General features: G+C 51.4%; 7 protein-coding genes across 7 annotated transcripts; 4 read left to right on the top strand and 3 right to left on the bottom strand.

Annotated features, from left to right (window-relative positions):
* Positions 1 to 152: 152 nt before the first annotated feature.
* On the top strand, positions 153 to 2,165 carry AKAW2_10159A (uncharacterized protein; the record flags this gene model as incomplete). The annotated part of the gene is made up of 10 exons (XM_041684090.1): positions 153 to 335; positions 386 to 461; positions 508 to 563; positions 613 to 766; positions 847 to 1,044; positions 1,091 to 1,324; positions 1,371 to 1,621; positions 1,670 to 1,700; positions 1,755 to 1,838; positions 1,918 to 2,165. 10 exons carry the CDS (start codon positions 153 to 155, stop codon positions 2,163 to 2,165), a joined length of 1,515 nt encoding a protein of 504 aa, XP_041536879.1.
* A 414-nt stretch (positions 2,166 to 2,579) lies between these two features.
* Positions 2,580 to 4,393, top strand: AKAW2_10158A (Zn(II)2Cys6 transcription factor; the record flags this gene model as incomplete). Its single annotated transcript, XM_041684079.1, has 6 exons — positions 2,580 to 2,643; positions 2,699 to 2,824; positions 2,887 to 3,440; positions 3,495 to 3,710; positions 3,760 to 3,846; positions 3,902 to 4,393. 6 exons carry the CDS (start codon positions 2,580 to 2,582, stop codon positions 4,391 to 4,393), a joined length of 1,539 nt encoding a protein of 512 aa, XP_041536878.1.
* A 107-nt stretch (positions 4,394 to 4,500) lies between these two features.
* Positions 4,501 to 6,980, bottom strand: AKAW2_10157S (uncharacterized protein; the record flags this gene model as incomplete). Its single annotated transcript, XM_041684068.1, has 3 exons — positions 4,501 to 5,776; positions 5,844 to 6,871; positions 6,915 to 6,980. 3 exons carry the CDS (start codon positions 6,978 to 6,980, stop codon positions 4,501 to 4,503), a joined length of 2,370 nt encoding a protein of 789 aa, XP_041536877.1.
* A 395-nt stretch (positions 6,981 to 7,375) lies between these two features.
* On the top strand, positions 7,376 to 9,196 carry AKAW2_10156A (uncharacterized protein; the record flags this gene model as incomplete). The annotated part of the gene is made up of 4 exons (XM_041684057.1): positions 7,376 to 7,488; positions 7,534 to 7,731; positions 7,902 to 8,062; positions 8,118 to 9,196. 4 exons carry the CDS (start codon positions 7,376 to 7,378, stop codon positions 9,194 to 9,196), a joined length of 1,551 nt encoding a protein of 516 aa, XP_041536876.1.
* Positions 9,197 to 9,293: 97 nt separating this feature from the next.
* AKAW2_10155S (pepsin-like aspartic protease) lies at positions 9,294 to 10,874 on the bottom strand (the record flags this gene model as incomplete). The annotated part of the gene is made up of 3 exons (XM_041684046.1): positions 9,294 to 10,285; positions 10,338 to 10,656; positions 10,707 to 10,874. 3 exons carry the CDS (start codon positions 10,872 to 10,874, stop codon positions 9,294 to 9,296), a joined length of 1,479 nt encoding a protein of 492 aa, XP_041536875.1.
* Positions 10,875 to 11,481: 607 nt separating this feature from the next.
* AKAW2_10154S (fungal specific transcription factor domain-containing protein) lies at positions 11,482 to 12,563 on the bottom strand (the record flags this gene model as incomplete). Its single annotated transcript, XM_041684035.1, has 3 exons — positions 11,482 to 11,797; positions 11,895 to 12,257; positions 12,304 to 12,563. The coding sequence occupies 3 exons, from the start codon at positions 12,561 to 12,563 to the stop codon at positions 11,482 to 11,484; spliced, it is 939 nt and encodes a 312-aa protein (XP_041536874.1).
* Positions 12,564 to 13,692: 1,129 nt separating this feature from the next.
* Positions 13,693 to 15,420, top strand: AKAW2_10153A (MFS transporter; the record flags this gene model as incomplete). The annotated part of the gene is made up of 5 exons (XM_041684024.1): positions 13,693 to 14,026; positions 14,076 to 14,405; positions 14,454 to 14,661; positions 14,713 to 15,074; positions 15,128 to 15,420. 5 exons carry the CDS (start codon positions 13,693 to 13,695, stop codon positions 15,418 to 15,420), a joined length of 1,527 nt encoding a protein of 508 aa, XP_041536873.1.
* Between the last annotated feature and the right edge of the window lie 686 nt (positions 15,421 to 16,106).

The raw sequence follows: 16,106 nt of genomic DNA, 5'->3' as shown, positions 1-16,106 counted from the left end.
ATCTCGGACGAGGGTGATGCAGCCAGCATAGCGGGGAATGATAGTCGAATATATATCTCTCACCCATAATGGTCTCCACCGCGCACAAATCGGGGACATTGAGTCGTTAGGATGGCACGTGAGCCCATCCCGTGATTAACCGACCCTAATAGATGGCCATGGGACAGACGAACACGCCAGTAGAGATGTCGGCATTATCATCAGGAAAGATGGAGATGGAAAAGCAAGTGGATGGAGCTGCTGCCTATCTTGCTCATAGCACAATTCATCCTCCCATGACGTTGGAAATGGAAAGAAAATTGTTGCGCAAAATCGACTGCATCCTGGTTCCCATGGTAGGCTGCTCATCAGACAATAAGCATCAGAATATACTGATAAATGCTAGCTTCTGCTCACCGCTACTCTCGGAGCAGTGGATAAGGTTGCTCTCAGCACCGCAGCAATCTACGGACTGGAAAAGGGTATGGATGGTCATCCGTATCGCAAATCGTCCTGACATGTATCCAGATCTTCACCTCGTCGGTCAACAATACTCATGGGCGGGGTCGATTCTATCTATAGGTGTACGTGTTTGTAACCATTGTCCATGGCTCAAAGCTGACACTGAATAAGGCTATCATCGGGATGTGCCCTTCTTCCTTCCTCGTACAGCGACTGCCATCCGCAAAGTATCTCTCTTCGTGCTCCCTTGGCTGGTCGTGCTTAGCTCTGTTAATACCCGCATCGAAAAACTGGAATGGACTGATGGCACTGAGGTTTTTCATGGGTAAGTTCTGTTTTGATCCGTTAAGATACACCTACCAGAATGTCTAGCAAGGATGGCATCGAATTGATATCCTTCACTAGGCTACCTTGAAGCAATTATTGTCCCTACAATCAGCCTCATAGTCGCCGGATTCTATAAAAAGACGGAACAACCTCCGCGAAATGCAATCGTGTTCGCGGCTTTCAGCTCCGTGATCAACGGCTTTTTATCTTGGGCCGTAGGGCATATTCCCGATTCTGCACCTCTTGCTATCTGGCAATATTTGTACCTGATTGTCGGTAAGTGAAACAAGTATCGCAATAATGCAGATTGCTAATTGCTCAGGCTCTCTTTCCGCAGTGTGGTCCATAACAGCGTTCGTGTTCCTACCGGAATCCCCAATGACTGCCTTCTTCTTCACCGATCAGGAACGATTCTATGCAACCCAGCGTCTAGCGGAAAATCAAACCGGAATCATAAATAAAGAATGGAAAAGAGAACAGGCTCTTGAAGCGGTTTTGGATGTAAAAACGTGGATTCTGTTTTCCTTCAACATTGCCATCAACATTCCTAATGGAGGTAAACTGTCTTCTCGTTTGTAGCTCTACTATCGCTTACGATACAGGCCTGACTACATTTAGTGGTATCCTTATCAACAACCTTGGCTTCACTGCGGTTAGAGCCTCCCTTCTGAACATGCCGACCGGAGTAATGTCCACTGTATCTGCATTTTTTTTCTCCTGGCTAGCTGCACGCTGGAAAAATCGAAGGTGCCTCGTTACTATGATGGCATGCTGTTTGCCCATTGTCGGCTCGGCCTTGGTGTACTCTCTCCCACGAACAAATGTTGCAGGGCAAATAGTCGGAATTTACCTCGTAAGTTCTTCCAGCCGTTGACCAGTATATATGCTCACAGAGCTATAGCTTTACACTTATTTTGGGCCGTACGTAGTCGGTAAGTGCTGCGTGTTATGCGAATAATTGCCTATCCAGCAAGCTGACAAGCAAGGAATCTCCATGGCGCAAGCTAATACAGCTGGACACACAAAAAAGACTGTGCAGTACTCTATTCTATACATTGGATATGCACTTGGTGAGTTTATGCTACATGCCCTCTATTCACTAGGTTCCGTGATCTTTGTATCTGTTCCTCTTACTAATGTAATTGGAAGGAAATCTCATCGGACCCCAAACCTTCCGTGCTAGTCAAGCGCCTGTCTACACAGGCGGATTCATCGCCATGTTAATATGCTACTGTATATGCGTCGGGCTGATGGGGCTTTATTGGATGTTGGTCTCCAAATACAACCAGCGACTTGCCCACATTGACCCGAATTCACAAATTACAAATGAAGATTTAACAGAAGCTTTTGCCGATCGAACAGACTTCCAACAAGCGAATTTTAAATATACTACATGATGATGTTTGGTCTATATTGGCCTATCATGAATTTTGGCTATCCACGCTTCCTTAAGAGGGCCAGTAGAAAGTATGAATTTCCATGCCTCAATTTTTGGCCTCGTAATCTGTACACCTAATGGGTCAAACTGCCACGCAATTCACTCCATGTGCTATCTGTAGGGCCGGATCCTCACTTCCGTAACGTTCCGGATAGGTAGAATGTGTGACAGGGATGTGCTGTGGTCGCGTCGCTCTAAGGGCTGCAGCTAGTCATAGCTTGGTGCTGTTAATATAAGCGCCGGCTCGTTCCCCGCTCCTCCGGCGGGCTGCCTCCTTCCGTCCAATTCCCCCGAACAGACGCAAGCCAGGACGGCCGGGACTCACTTCCACCTGTAACCACCCCTCATTTCGTTGTACCTACCACATACATGCATGGCATCTGCTCCGAACATGTCGGCTGAAACTCATCGTCGCTCTGGCTGCTTTCAGTGTAAAGGTACGGATCTGGACAAGAAGCATTATCGATTCGGGCATATTGACGCCGGATGAAGCCGTTAGCCTGCGCTGCATTGGGAGTGTGCCTCGCTGCACTCGATGTAGGACACTGGATCTGACGTGTGAGGAGTTTTCCTTCGTGGAGGAACCCGTGGAACAAGGAGTTAGTCTAGGCCGTAGAGGTGGGTTTCGCCAAATCACCATTGTTGGTATTACCATGGATATGGCTCATGAATATCTATAGGAACGTGTTCAAAACAGCAAAGAGGTATCCTCAGCCTAAGCAATTCTAAGCCTACCCATCGAAAGATGATATCGCTAGATGCGTACAGTGGGCGGTGGGTATTCCTCAATCTCACCACGAAGAATTATCTCGAGGACACGGGTGAGGTAGACTATGATTCCGACGAAGACACAGCCATGAAGGATGTTTCTGGTGAACCAGATGATGCGCTTCAACTACGGTCCATTCTAAGCCATCCGCTGTCGGAATACTCCCACTCTGAAAGCTATCTTCTCCAGTACTTTATCCAGAGCATTGGGCCGGATTGTTCTCTCAGCAGCAATGACAACCCATACATCAACTTGCTGACACCACTTGCTTTCTGCCATCCCGCTCTCCGGAACGCTATGGTGTCTGTGGCAGCTAATCAGCTTCGCTTGCTTGGTGATGCACGATATGCCAATGAGGCGGCATTATACAAGAATAGAGCGATACAGGGATTGCAGCAGGCAGTCGAGCTTCGAAATATAGATGATGGCATCATAGGCACTATCTTGATGCTCTGCTTCTATGATGTATGTGGTATGGTGAACATCAGCTCTGATGAATGCTGACATGGCCACGTATAGATTTCGGATAAGTGCGATTCATCCTGGGTGCAACACCTCGAAGCAGGTCTGGACCTTCTAAACTGCTTGCCTTTGACTGCCTCCTCAAGCCAGGGATTGCGCAAGTTTTTCCAAATGTATTTCATCGCCCACGATATCATGCGTCGAACGGCAACGCCAGGAATGGTTAATGAAAATGGGCGATATGGTTGGTCAGAATACGATAATCTTGACGAGGTATGCATCTCATTGACTTCTTTCCTTCCCGGTCTTACCTTGAATTTAGATCGATACAATAATGGGTTGCTCACGACGACTCATGGGCATCATCGATGATATTTCTGATCTTCCTTCTGACGGCAATACGGTAAATGTACACCTCCGCAGTTCTTAAGTCAGCCTCTCGACACACCTCTAAAACGTTACAGGTTATGAGAAACGCCGGACCTGCCGATACCTACATAATAAGAGCACATCGCCTTAGTTGCGACCTAATCAATCTCACCCAGACCCTCCCGGCCCACCTCCAACACAGAGAAGATATAGTTCGGATCGCCGAAACGAAGCGTCTAGCAGCATTCCTGTACCTAATCGAGCGGGTGAGCTCCACTACCTATCGCAGGCAATTTATCCCAAGAACGGATAAACGGACGCTAGTGAGCAAATTGATAGATCTCATCTCGAGCCTTCCTGATTCCGCGACCTTACTATGGCCATTATATATTCTCGGACAGACCGCACAGGATGATCAGGATCATCGCCGGTTTGTTATGGATCGACTAGAGCGGATAGAACGGACACGGAACCTAGGGAGTGTGCGACGAGCGAGGACAGCGATGAAAGATACGTTTCGGATCATGGACATGCGATACTCGGCTCAGAAGAGGGACGGGAGGTTTGGTAATATTAGTCTGGCTTGACCGTTCGATGAGGTGATGCAAGAGGTCAGGGCTATTTGAACCTTCCATGCATGCAACCCCCTTCCACATCCACATGTACTACATAGCTTTACCCATCATAGGCCCAATCAAGCAACATACACGACCTTCAACACCCAGCAAAACTCCTCCCCATTCCACGCTCCCTCAGGCACCGTGAACGTAAACCCCTCCGCCGCACTCCCCTCCCACTCAACCTCCCTCTCCTCAACCCCATCACCACGCACCACCACAACCCTATCCCCCTCCAACAACGGCACCGGCGCATCCACAAACACCTTGTTCCCGGGCTCCCCAAGAAACAACAAATAAAACGCCTCATTCGTCTGCGTAAACCTCACCTCCATTTCAGCCCCATGACTACTCCCAACCCTCACACCCACGCCCTCACTCCTCACCCACCAAATCCTCGTCCCAAACACCGCCTCCCCATGCCCCCGAATCCACTCCCCAGCCCTCCTCAACTCCCTCTCCTCTCTCTCAACAATACTCCCATCCGCACGCGGCCCAACATCCAACAAAAAGTTCCCATTCTTACTCACCATATCCACCAAATCCCTCACCACCGTACTCGCATTCATATACCCCTGCCACCCGGTCGCCCGATTAAATCCATAACTATACGGATCCATGCCCATATTACTCTCCCACTTGCGCAACTGCGCCGAACTAAACGTCGCATATTCGGGCGTATCGAAGTCCGAGACCTCTGCAACCCCGCACCGCGAATTAATTGTCACCTGGCGGTTATCTGCACGCGCGGAATTGAACCATTCGCTCGCGAATGACGCGGTGCCGTTCGCGGCTCCGCAGTCACACCACATTATGTCGGTGCTGTACTTGTGTGCGAGGATGCTCATTTGGGGCACCATTACGTCGGTGATGAAGTCGGTGACCGGGATGCGGCCCGTGTAGGGCTCGTTGAGCCCCGTGTAGGGGTTGCGCGCGATGATGCCCGGCCAGCTCGTTGAGGTGTTACCGGGTAGTTCGGCGAACCCGTAGGGCCCGAAGTCTGGATTGAACCATTCGGGGAGGGAGAAGTAGGTGCCGCGTTTTAGGAAGGGGTGGTGGAGGGAGGATGCGGTGAAGAGTTCCGACACGAGGTCTCGGCGGGGGCCGTAGTGGAGGGAGGAGCGGTTCGTGGTGTTTTTGGTGTCGAAGAGCGCGAAGCCGTCGTGGTGTTTTGTTGTTAGTACGAAGTATTTGGCGCCGGAGGCCGCGATTAGGTCCACCCAGGCTTTGGGGGAGAAATTGGAGGCCGTGAAGGAGGGGAACGAGTCGTCGTAGTTCCAGTCAGGGCCGAAGGTGCGGAGTCGGTAGTCGTAGGTGTCGGATTTGTCGGCGGCGCGGTGCGTGGTGTACCACCTGATGTTGACTAAGTTAGATGGGTGTGGAAGCAGGGGATGGGGATATGGGGAGGGGAGGACAGTACCAGAACCACTCGGCGTAGCTTTCATAGGGTGTCGAGTTGCCCCAGCCGGGGACGGAGTAAGGACCCCAGTGGATCATGATGCCGAATTTGGCGTCGTCGAACCATTCGGGGCTTTCGTGTTGCGAGAGGCTGGATAGCTCCGAGGTCCATTCTGTTAGGCCGAGGGAGAGGGTGTGAGGGTAGGTTTGATGCTGGATGGAGTGGGTGTAGTTCAGGACGACGGTTGCTGTTCCGTTGGCTGTACCATTGATGCCAATGTTGACGCGTTTTTGGTCGCCGGGGCAGAGTCGCTTGATGTTTCCGGGCTCCAGTGTTTGGACTCCAGCCATGGATAATGATAGATTGACTCCTGTGCCTGCGATGCAGCTGGTGCCTGGGTTGTTGATGGTCACTTCGACTATCTGGTTGCCGCTTTCTGTCCACTTTTGGGTCGGACGCACGAATTGCACTTGCGCTGATGGGGCTGTGGATTCCCATAGAGATATGGAGAATATGTGCAGTCTGCCTGTGGTTGTGTTGGTGGTGACTGGAAGGGTGATTGAATGTAGAGTCTTGTTGGGATTCAGTGCGGCAGTGTATTCGAAGATGTGGGAGGTGTTGAAGTTGGTGTCGTTGTGGGTATACCTGTAGGGGAAGATGATCTCGCCACGGTTGATTGTTAGGAATGCCCACCAAGGTAGACTGCGCAGTTCTGATACAAGTGTCGAGTTGTCTGAATATGTGTATGTCACATTCCCGGAGACGGTGGACAATTGGACATCGGAGGTCACCAGCATTGACGCTGAGAAGTACTTTTCGCGAGGCACGATGATTGTCTGGCCTTCACAGACGACATTGTCAGGGAGGACGGGCCCGCGATAGCCCGGGAAATTGTAGACCACACCAGTGTGCGTGGATGTGTAGGTTCCGTTGATGCCAATAATGCTAGGGTCTGGATAGGACTGATTCAATGCATCAAAGGACGTCTGACCGGGATATACGCCGAATGCCTTGTTGTTGAAGTATGAATCGAGGGAGACGAATTTTGACTGTACCGTCAGTTTAAGTTCGATTGAAATGTGTAACACTAACCTGCGATACTGCTGCTGCAGTGACAGCTAACTGCCATGCGAGAGCTATCCGGTTGACGACCTTCATGATGCAAACACTCCCCTATACGGGCGTAAAGTCTACACTCTGCCGATGAAGCGGGGAAGCGGCGCAGAAGTAGTCATGCCAACTTCATATCTCCCCACCGGAAAATGCCACAGTGACATTCTGCCTGCACGTTGAAGCAAATCCAGCAAGTGGCCGACTGTCATTGGAACACGCCGATCATGTAGATTAAACGGCCGGCGTGCGGGGAGATATCAATTGCGGCAAAGATACGCGGTGATAAGTGCTAATCTTCTCATATCCTGGTCGGCCCAGCCGGGCACTAAACCATCGCAGCGCCACTGTTACATCGGCTGATGTCCGAGTGGAGGTCTGCAGTATGCCAACTGATAAGAAGCAACGACTCCCAGGATGTTCCTGCATGATGCACCGACGTAATGTGGACGACTGTGTTTTCCGTGGCAGCTGGGCTGGCCAGTCTGCCATTGACTCATGCCTTTAACAATCCTCCAGGTGTGGACATCTGGTGCGGCAAGGCCTATCGAGCGAGGTATGCCATAGCAAACAATCGATATGACACGACTAACTCTGACAGCAATGCTTCATTCAACCCTGGTGGCTGGTTTGAGCAGCCCTCGTACTCTTCAACTCCCCTTCTGGACCTCAAGGTCCGGCCGCGAATGAGCATCTATCTCGAGACAGATGCAAAGGGTAGCCTTCTCGTTGACACCACCGTCTCTCACATCGTCGGTGATTCTCTACCAGTTCAGGCCCGGACAAACTACACAGACCAGTACCTCCATCTAGACATCCACATCCTCAGCGACGAGACCCAAATGGCATCAATCTCCAACCATACCCTGCCACTCGACACCACCAAAGCCGAAATCCCCCTCTCCTTCGACTTCCTCACCCCAAAACTAACCCCTACACCATCACCACCACCGCCACCCTCACCAACAGCATCACCAACACCACCTTCACCACCACCTCCGAACTCTTCTACCTCCCCCAACGCACCGACGGCGGCAGCGCCACCCGCATCGACCACCGCACGGGCATGCTCTCCTACATCCAGAACCAATCCGTAACCTGGACCCCAATCTTCCCCTACACCTACTACGGTACCTCCCCCAGTCCCCTACACAGCTCCTTACACCCAATCTAACCCAAAACCAGCCCAATGGTCCCTCTACTGGGACACCAACACCAGCACTCTAGAAACCTTCGCCTCCCAAGGCTACAACGTAATCCATATCGTCCCCACAGGCACCCTCAGCGAAACGCCCTTCCCCTGGACGACCTTCGATCCCTACCTCACCACCTCCGACAAGCAAAACCTCCACCTTCAATACGACGTCCTCTTCGACCCTACCAACCTGACCAGACTCACCGACCAAGTCACACACATCCACACCCACCCCTCCCTCCTCCTATACTACACAGCCGACGAACCAGACGGAAAAGGCAACCCCCTGAACTCGACCCGTCTGGCGTACGACCTCATCCGCTCCATGGACCCGTACCATCCGGTGTCTCTAGCTCTGAACTGTAAGGACTTCTATTATGAGGAGTATGCCTCCGGGGCGGATATTATCCTGTCGGATGTGTATCCCGTCGCGACGAATACTTCCTGGTCGACTGTGTATGACACGCCGTGTAATGCTACGTATGGGTGTTGTGGGTGTGATGATTGCAGGGGTGAATTCGAGGATATAAGTGATAGGTTGGATCAGTTCTATGAATTTGATGCGGTTGTTGGTTGGGAGAAGGTGCATTGGGGCGCGCCGCAGGCGTTCGGGGAGGAGACGTTTTGGACGAGGTATCCTACGGCTGAGGAGGAGGTGGTTATGGTTATGTTGAGTGTTAATCATGGAGCGATGGGCACTGTTATGTGGGATTATCCGAGTAGTGATGGGATTGAGAGGATTACGCGGGAATTGGGGCCTGTCGTCACTGGGGAGGTGTTTGTGGGGTTTTTGGAGGAGGGAGTTAGAAGGGTGGGGGTGGTGAAGGGGGCAGGGAGGGTGGATGTTGCGTGGTGGGTGGTGGAAGAGGAGGGGAGGGCGTTGGTGAGTGTGGTTAATTTGAATTATCGGGGGACTGGGGAGGTCAGGGTGGGTTTGGGGGGTGTGAGGGTGGCTGGGGTAGAGAAGGTGCTTTGGGGTGGGGAGGGATGGGATGTCAAGGATGGGGAGTTGGTTAGGGAGGGGTTGGGAGGGTTGGAGGCGGGTATTTTAGTGGTGGATTTGGTGTAGTCACTAATAAAGATTTATAGTGTAAATATGATTATCATATATCACATTACTACATTACTTTCTCGTCGTGATATTTATATGAGTAGGTAACATGGGGCTACAATGCAAGAAGCAATCCCACGCCTGCAAGTCCTGAAAGCAGCTTCACCGGGTTGCTTGTAGCCTGCGCTGCAGCACCCTCCGAGGAAGTGCTCGTAGCTTCGGCCGATGAGCCGCCGCTCGAAGCAGTACCCGTCGCCCCGGTTGCTGTGGCCGTAGCAGTAATGGTGACACCCGACAGTGTGGGCACTGCAGTGCCAGTCGAGACCAATCCATTTCCAGTAGCGGAAGAGACAGCAGAAGGAACCGGTGTCGCTCCCGGCACAGCCGACGTTCCCGTTCCGATCTCGAGGATATCATCGTCACCCGGGTTAAAGTTCGTGTTGGCGAGGGAGATTTCATTGTTCTCGAGATCGTATACAACGTATGCGCTGCGCAGGAATGTATCACCGAGCAGATTCACACCCGGCTGGCTCGGCACGAGGCCCAACACACAGGTGTTGTCGGGCCACCCCGGCTCCGTTGCGGGGATAATTAGCTCGCTCATACTGACGGTGACCGTTGCACCGGAGAAACTATAGGTCACATTGTAGTCAGACTCTCGGGCGTCGCAATCGATGTAGGCCATATCGTATGTCTTGTCGTATGTTGCATTGAGCGCATCATAGACCTTGTTGACGAGATCGCTGGGCAGCGCCGTCAAGGTGGTGCCAGTATCGAGGGACACGGAGAGGGGAAGACTGTCGGTAAAGCTACTGGAGTTGGAGTCGGTCGCAACGCTGAGCTCCGTAAGGGCGATGGCGAGGGAGTAGTATTTGCCATAGACAGGAATAATCGGAAGGGTCTGGAGATCGCCCTTGTATTTCGCTGTATTGACACCTCCAAAAAGGAGCGAACCGGTCGAAGCCTCCAAACTATCTAGCCAGATGCTGTACGCAGCAGACTTGATGGCACCGCTGTCGACGAGGGCCTGAGGGAGGTTGGCATAGACCTTGTCGTCGTGCTCGGCCTGGTAGGTCGAAATTCTGTAACCGACACCGGCGATCCCGCCTATAGTACACCGAGTCAGCGACGATCATCATGGAGAAGACGGCTCACCCACGTTTACTAGTCGTAGATTCGGCGATCCCAAACTGCATGTCATCGATTGTTGTGTTGCCGATCGTTAGCTTATCAGTCACATAAGGTCCATAGAGATTTGTGCCGTCCGCATATGTATCGTTGAGGTGTGTGCCGACGGTTTTCACGGTGGACGATTCGCTGGCATTGTACAAGCCATAAGGGGTGCATAGATTGTCGATGGAGCAGTAGGTCGAGTTGCCGGTATTCACCCAGAGGTCGCTACTGCCAGTGTCCAGAGCCAATGACACCTTTTGCGCGGGTGTTCCTAACGTCAGGTTCACTGCGTAGTAAGTCGCATCCTAGCGATTGTCAGCATGATTTCTCGTTCACGGCCTTATAGCTAACATACCCAGTTCTGCAAGGTCACGGCGACCGTAGAATCTCTTTTCTGCAAGGACTGGTCGCTCCTGCGCTCAATGGGCAATCGAACGACAGCAGGCTCATCGCGTTTATGAAGAGACAGGCCATGGGCAAACGGAATGCCCGCCGCAAGAGGAATTAGTACCGCACCTCTCATCTTGACTGACCGAGCGTCTGCTTTCCTGTTCACAGACACGTTATAACGTAACTTGCAAAAAAGCACAAGTCCAAGCCGGATATGCCGCAGCCCAGGGAGATTAAATCGGCCCCCAAGAGGCAAGGCCGCAATTCCTTTCTGCCTGTTTTCATGTCAGCTTCAACGGCGAGGCTAAGGCAATAGTGTGAGCATGGTGCTCACACTTTGCACTGGTATAGCCAGTCATCATCAACAAAGTGACTCAGCCCCAATTTTGGTCAAAGCAACGGCTGCGTGGAGCCTTTCGCAACGAACGCTGGATCCAAAGGGTCTGACTTCTACACAGTACAAGCGAGCCATCGTGACCTTGGACGGCTAGTTCCGCTTAGCTCCGACCAATTCTCCGAATTCGGTCGAGCAGCCGGATGTTCGGCGGTTCATGGCCGTCGGGCCTCCATCCTGATTTGAGCAATCTAATCCGTCTCCATCGCAATCTAAGACATAACGGCGATGCGCCTTCATTGGGCTGTTGCGAACGGGTTTTGCGGCCATTCGCTTGGCGGTGGGCCAACTCCGTAGCCGCTTTCCTATCACGAAAATCGCTCATGCTGACTGCAGGAAGCGGGAATCAGGCTTTCCATCTGTCGGAAAATTCTTGATCCAGCTGCGCTAGAGAATTCAGGTCGCTAGAGCGCCTGTGCGGGCAGACTAGCTTCGTGCAATCCCGAATATGTCTCATTGCCATGTGCAGGGTGTACGAGCAACTCAGGGGTAGTAAATCGGCGTGGGAATTTTGGCAGGCAATTTGCGCCTTGTGGTGGCGCGCGACATCCACCACTACATTAGATACCATCTCTAGGGCCGCTTTTGAGTGTTGCAGCCCTTGCAAGTCAACGGTGTCGAAAGGGCAGCTCAGGACTTCCTGGTGTAATAGGCAGAGGGCTCTAGCCGATTCAGTTAGCTGCAGCCGAGTGGCGTGGTTCCTTAGACTAGTACTCATGGGCCTTGAGTCACAATACATGGGTATTACGGTTGACATACCTCACTGCAGATGCTATAGGACTGCAATCATGGCCAATTTCTGCGGTACCCGTGTTCATCCGTTCAGAAAGGAAGCTTTGCAGCTGCTTGTCGAGTTGTTGAATCTCTACCATTCTACCACTATTAGTTTGGGGGTGCCTTCGCACAGCCAACACGCGGTCGAGAAGGAGCACAGCTCGTGCTTGATGGCCAAAAACGCAGGGTTTCCTGTCCTGGTTCAAAGGCAGACAGTCACGTGGGCAGCTTCCTACTGAACGAGTATTGGATTGGACAGGCTGTAGGTCACTTGGTAGAGGGAACTCAGAAGACGGACAGTCTGTCGTAGGTCGTTGTGTCTTGTCATTGATTTCGCATAAAATAAGCCTAGGCTGGGTGAGCCTGCGTTTCGAAGACCTTGTAGTTGACCTACCTCTCGAGAATGATTACACCCCACCACAGATTCAGACGCTCCAGGCTTTCAGATGAGATAATACTAGCTTCATTTGTCTGCCAGGAGCTGGAATCTGCTAGCCCAGTCACGAAAGCACTTTTAGCTACACCCCCCATCGTAATGTGCGCTGCCTCAGGCCGACCGTTGGCATACTCATACGCAGCGATGAGCAGTCCAGCCTGAATGAGATACGTCGAGGCACAAGTTATAGATTGGGCTTCGGCAAATAGCATCTTCATAGTGGAATATAGACTATGTGGTGTTATGTGTGTATTGGGTTTTGACGGCTGCAGCGTCACCAGGCACATACCCAGCATAAGAACAGAAAAGTCCACCGGTGGTGAGCGAGACGGGCTATTGTACCCAGCCAAGCTTTCTTGAAACAGTTCGTACGATATTACTGGAAGCCAGTTGTGAAAGTTGCTGAAATACCGGCGACTGATCTCCTGCAGTGAGAGGTCCGCCAATTGAATTATGCGGCATACATGGTACCATGTCCTTCTGGGTGCCGTTGACATGTTTTCCGACGGCGGGCCAAACAGGGAAACCATCTGTAACAATATCGCATTTATTTCTATCTGAGTAATCGCATCCGCAACGGGTTCTTCAGCGACGGGAGATTCCTGGTATCGACATGGCAGGTTCCGTTTGGCGCAGTAACCGCAGGTTGGGAGTTGCTTGTCGCATCCCTTCTTCCTTGATTTGCAGGTCAAGCACACATGCAACGCCCGCTCTATCACCGGTACCTTCATTCTTCCTGTTTTCCCCACTTTAGGTTTTCCGATCGGCCAGTCGCAACAAGGGAGCGTGTATCTATTGGTGTTGGTCGGCCTATTATTGAACTGTTAGTCTCGGACAAAAGGTGTTGAAGAAAACACAAAAAGAGCAAATATTAGCAAGGGGTCAAATCAGTTTAACTCACTGGGACTGTCGGCCGCCGCTAGGCCATTGTGGCCGATCGTGGCGTGGATGATGAGGGTGTCTTATAGATGGATCGACAACTTGCCATGCCAGGGACACATCACGTGATGGACCAGCTGGCTGATGGGACCAGCGGCCGCCACTAGTCCCGTTCTGGACAACTGGTTATCCTCTAACCCGCGCTGTCATTGGCTAATCGGCCAGCTGGAATGCCATTACGACTTCGGTGGGAACACAACAGCTGCATGGATGAGTGTTGCTTCCGTCACCTCTCGCCAATATGCTGAGATCTTCATTTATAATGAATGCCCTTGCGTTTTGTCGCAAATCTTCGCAATGCAATTACACTCAGCTGGAGCTCCCTGTCTTTGGGCCGTCGTCGTCGTTTGTTCTTCCCGTTCTGCCACAACATATACATCGTTCTATAATCCGGTTCAATAGCTTAGCATGGCACGCATCAATGGTGTGAATCAGATGGAAAAGCAACTACCACCGTCGGAAAGTAAGCCAGGACAGCAAAATGATATGCACACCCAAGCCAACAACCGAGAAACGCCCCTGTTGGATCCTGATTTCACTATCTCATTCGGAAAGGATGATCCTGACGACCCACGCAACTTTGGCAGCTGGCACAAGGTCTATATCACCTGCCAGCTGAGCATGCTCACCTTTGTTGCAGCATTGGGCTCATCTATCTTGTCTCCGGGACAATCAGATGTAGCGGAGTATACCAACATTAGCTCCGAGGTTGCAGTGCTCGCGACTTCGATGTATATCCTTGGTTTGCCTATACGCCACTCAAATGCAATTTCAATCGCTCACTCCTGCAGGCTGGGCGGTTGGCCCAACGTTATGGGGCCCAATAAGCGAGGTTTATGGCCGCAAATGGGGGATGCTTCCAGCTCTCTTTTGCTTAGGCTTGTTCAGTATCGGAACGGCAGTAAGCCAGAACGCCGCCAGCATCTTCATCACCAGGTTCATTGGTGGCATCTTTGGCTCTGCACCAATCAGCAATGCCAATGCAGCCTTAAGCGACATTTACGCACCGAAAGAGCGAGGAATAGCAGTGGCATTCATGATGCTGTGTATCACAGGAGGGCCATCTGTTGGACCTCTCATCGGCTCTGCAGTGGTTTCAAATTCAAAGCTTGGGTGGCGTTGTAAGAATTGACACAAGTGACCACAATTGTACAAGCTGATGAGTTCAGGGACCATGTATATTGAAGCTATCTGTTGTTTCGCCTTATTTGCCCTTGCTACCTTGACTCTGTCAGAAACATACTCTCCTGTCTTGTTGAGAAATAAGGCACAGAATATGCGCAAGACGACGGGAGAAAACAGGTACTGGCATCCTCACGAGCATGAGAGCATCAGCCTTGAAAATGCAGTTACGAAACATTTCCTTCGTCCGATACGGTGTGTCTTCGCGCGTCGCTCTTGTTGTGAACAATCTCTGACTTTCCCCAGCATGTTAACAACCGAGAGCATCATGGCCTGTGTTGCAGCGTACGCATCTTTCTCGTATGGTTTAATCTATCTATGTCTCCAGGTATACCCGATTGTATTTGAAGAAGTACGTGGATACAGTCCAGTGATTGCTTCCCTGCCATTCCTCGGGATCCTTGTCGGCACAGCTTGTGCTGTCGGAATCACCTTTGCGTATCGAACACGGTATGCCAAAGCGGTTATGGATAACGGTGGAAAGGCTGTTCCTGAAGCACGACTTCCCCCACTGGTGCTCGGGGTAATCTTCCTCCCAACGGGTCTATTCTGGCTTGGATGGACCGCAGCACCAAAGTTTTCGTGGGTACTGCCCACGGTTGGAGGAGGTATGCCATAAGATTCTCCCATGATGTCAAAAGACAGGCTGACATCTAAGCAGTATTCGTCGGCGCCGGACACAACATCATCTTCCAGCAATGTATTAACTATTTGATCGACACGTACGGGCCGTATGCCGCGAGTGCAATTTCAGCAAACACTATGCTGAGATCCTTTGTGGCCGCGGGGTTGCCATTGGCGGCGAAGCCAATGTTCCACAATCTGGGCGTGGGACCTGCTGCTAGTTTAATGGGAGGCATCGCTTGCCTTGCATTTCCGATACCATTCGTTTTCATGAAATATGGACGCACCCTGCGCGAAAAGTCAAAATTCGCACCGGCCAGTTCGGACTAGTTCTCTTAGATTCTGTCACTGGCGAAGATAGCAAAATCCCCGCAACCCCGCGTCGGTGATGATGTGACGTCCGACGACCGACGGAATAGACGCCTTCGATATACCACAGCTAGGAACTCTTCACTTAGTGTCTTCATATTAGGTTATACTTACTAGCAGATGGAATGTAACTTAACAATATAAGTCATATATAATTTATCCGTCGAGCGGGATCAAACCATTGCTCAAGCCGATCGCTCTATATGATATACTGTGGTTAAGATGAATATCCCGAGCCCTTTCGGCCATAATCAACGAAAGTAGCATATCCTTGCGAGACCCCGCATGGCTCGGCTTTAAGACGGGTCGTGGATTTGGCCCCAGACACACTTTCTATAATAGAGACGGACAAACAGTACAATGCTGGGATTTACAGAGCCGTCCAGCACAACTTCTGCTAATATTGTACACTTATATGGGGTCACTGATGCCGACCACACACCGAAACGAGTACAGGCAAATCGGTTTTTACTACAGTAAGGACCCAAGGATGCGCAGAATGACAGCAGTGCCAGAACGGCCCAATTGCCGAGGACATGATCTGCAATATTGGCCGTCCGTGCTCATCGTACCCCGGCTACTGCTCCCGTTTCGGCACAATGCCTGCACAATAAACAAACATATTCGGGCCTACTACTCACTGCATT

This window comes from Aspergillus luchuensis, chromosome 1 (genome assembly GCF_016861625.1).
Source record: "Aspergillus luchuensis IFO 4308 DNA, chromosome 1, nearly complete sequence".
Lineage (NCBI taxonomy): Eukaryota > Fungi > Ascomycota > Eurotiomycetes > Eurotiales > Aspergillaceae > Aspergillus > Aspergillus luchuensis.
Note: the sequence above shows the minus strand (reverse complement) of the source record. Positions and strands in the feature narration are given on the sequence as shown.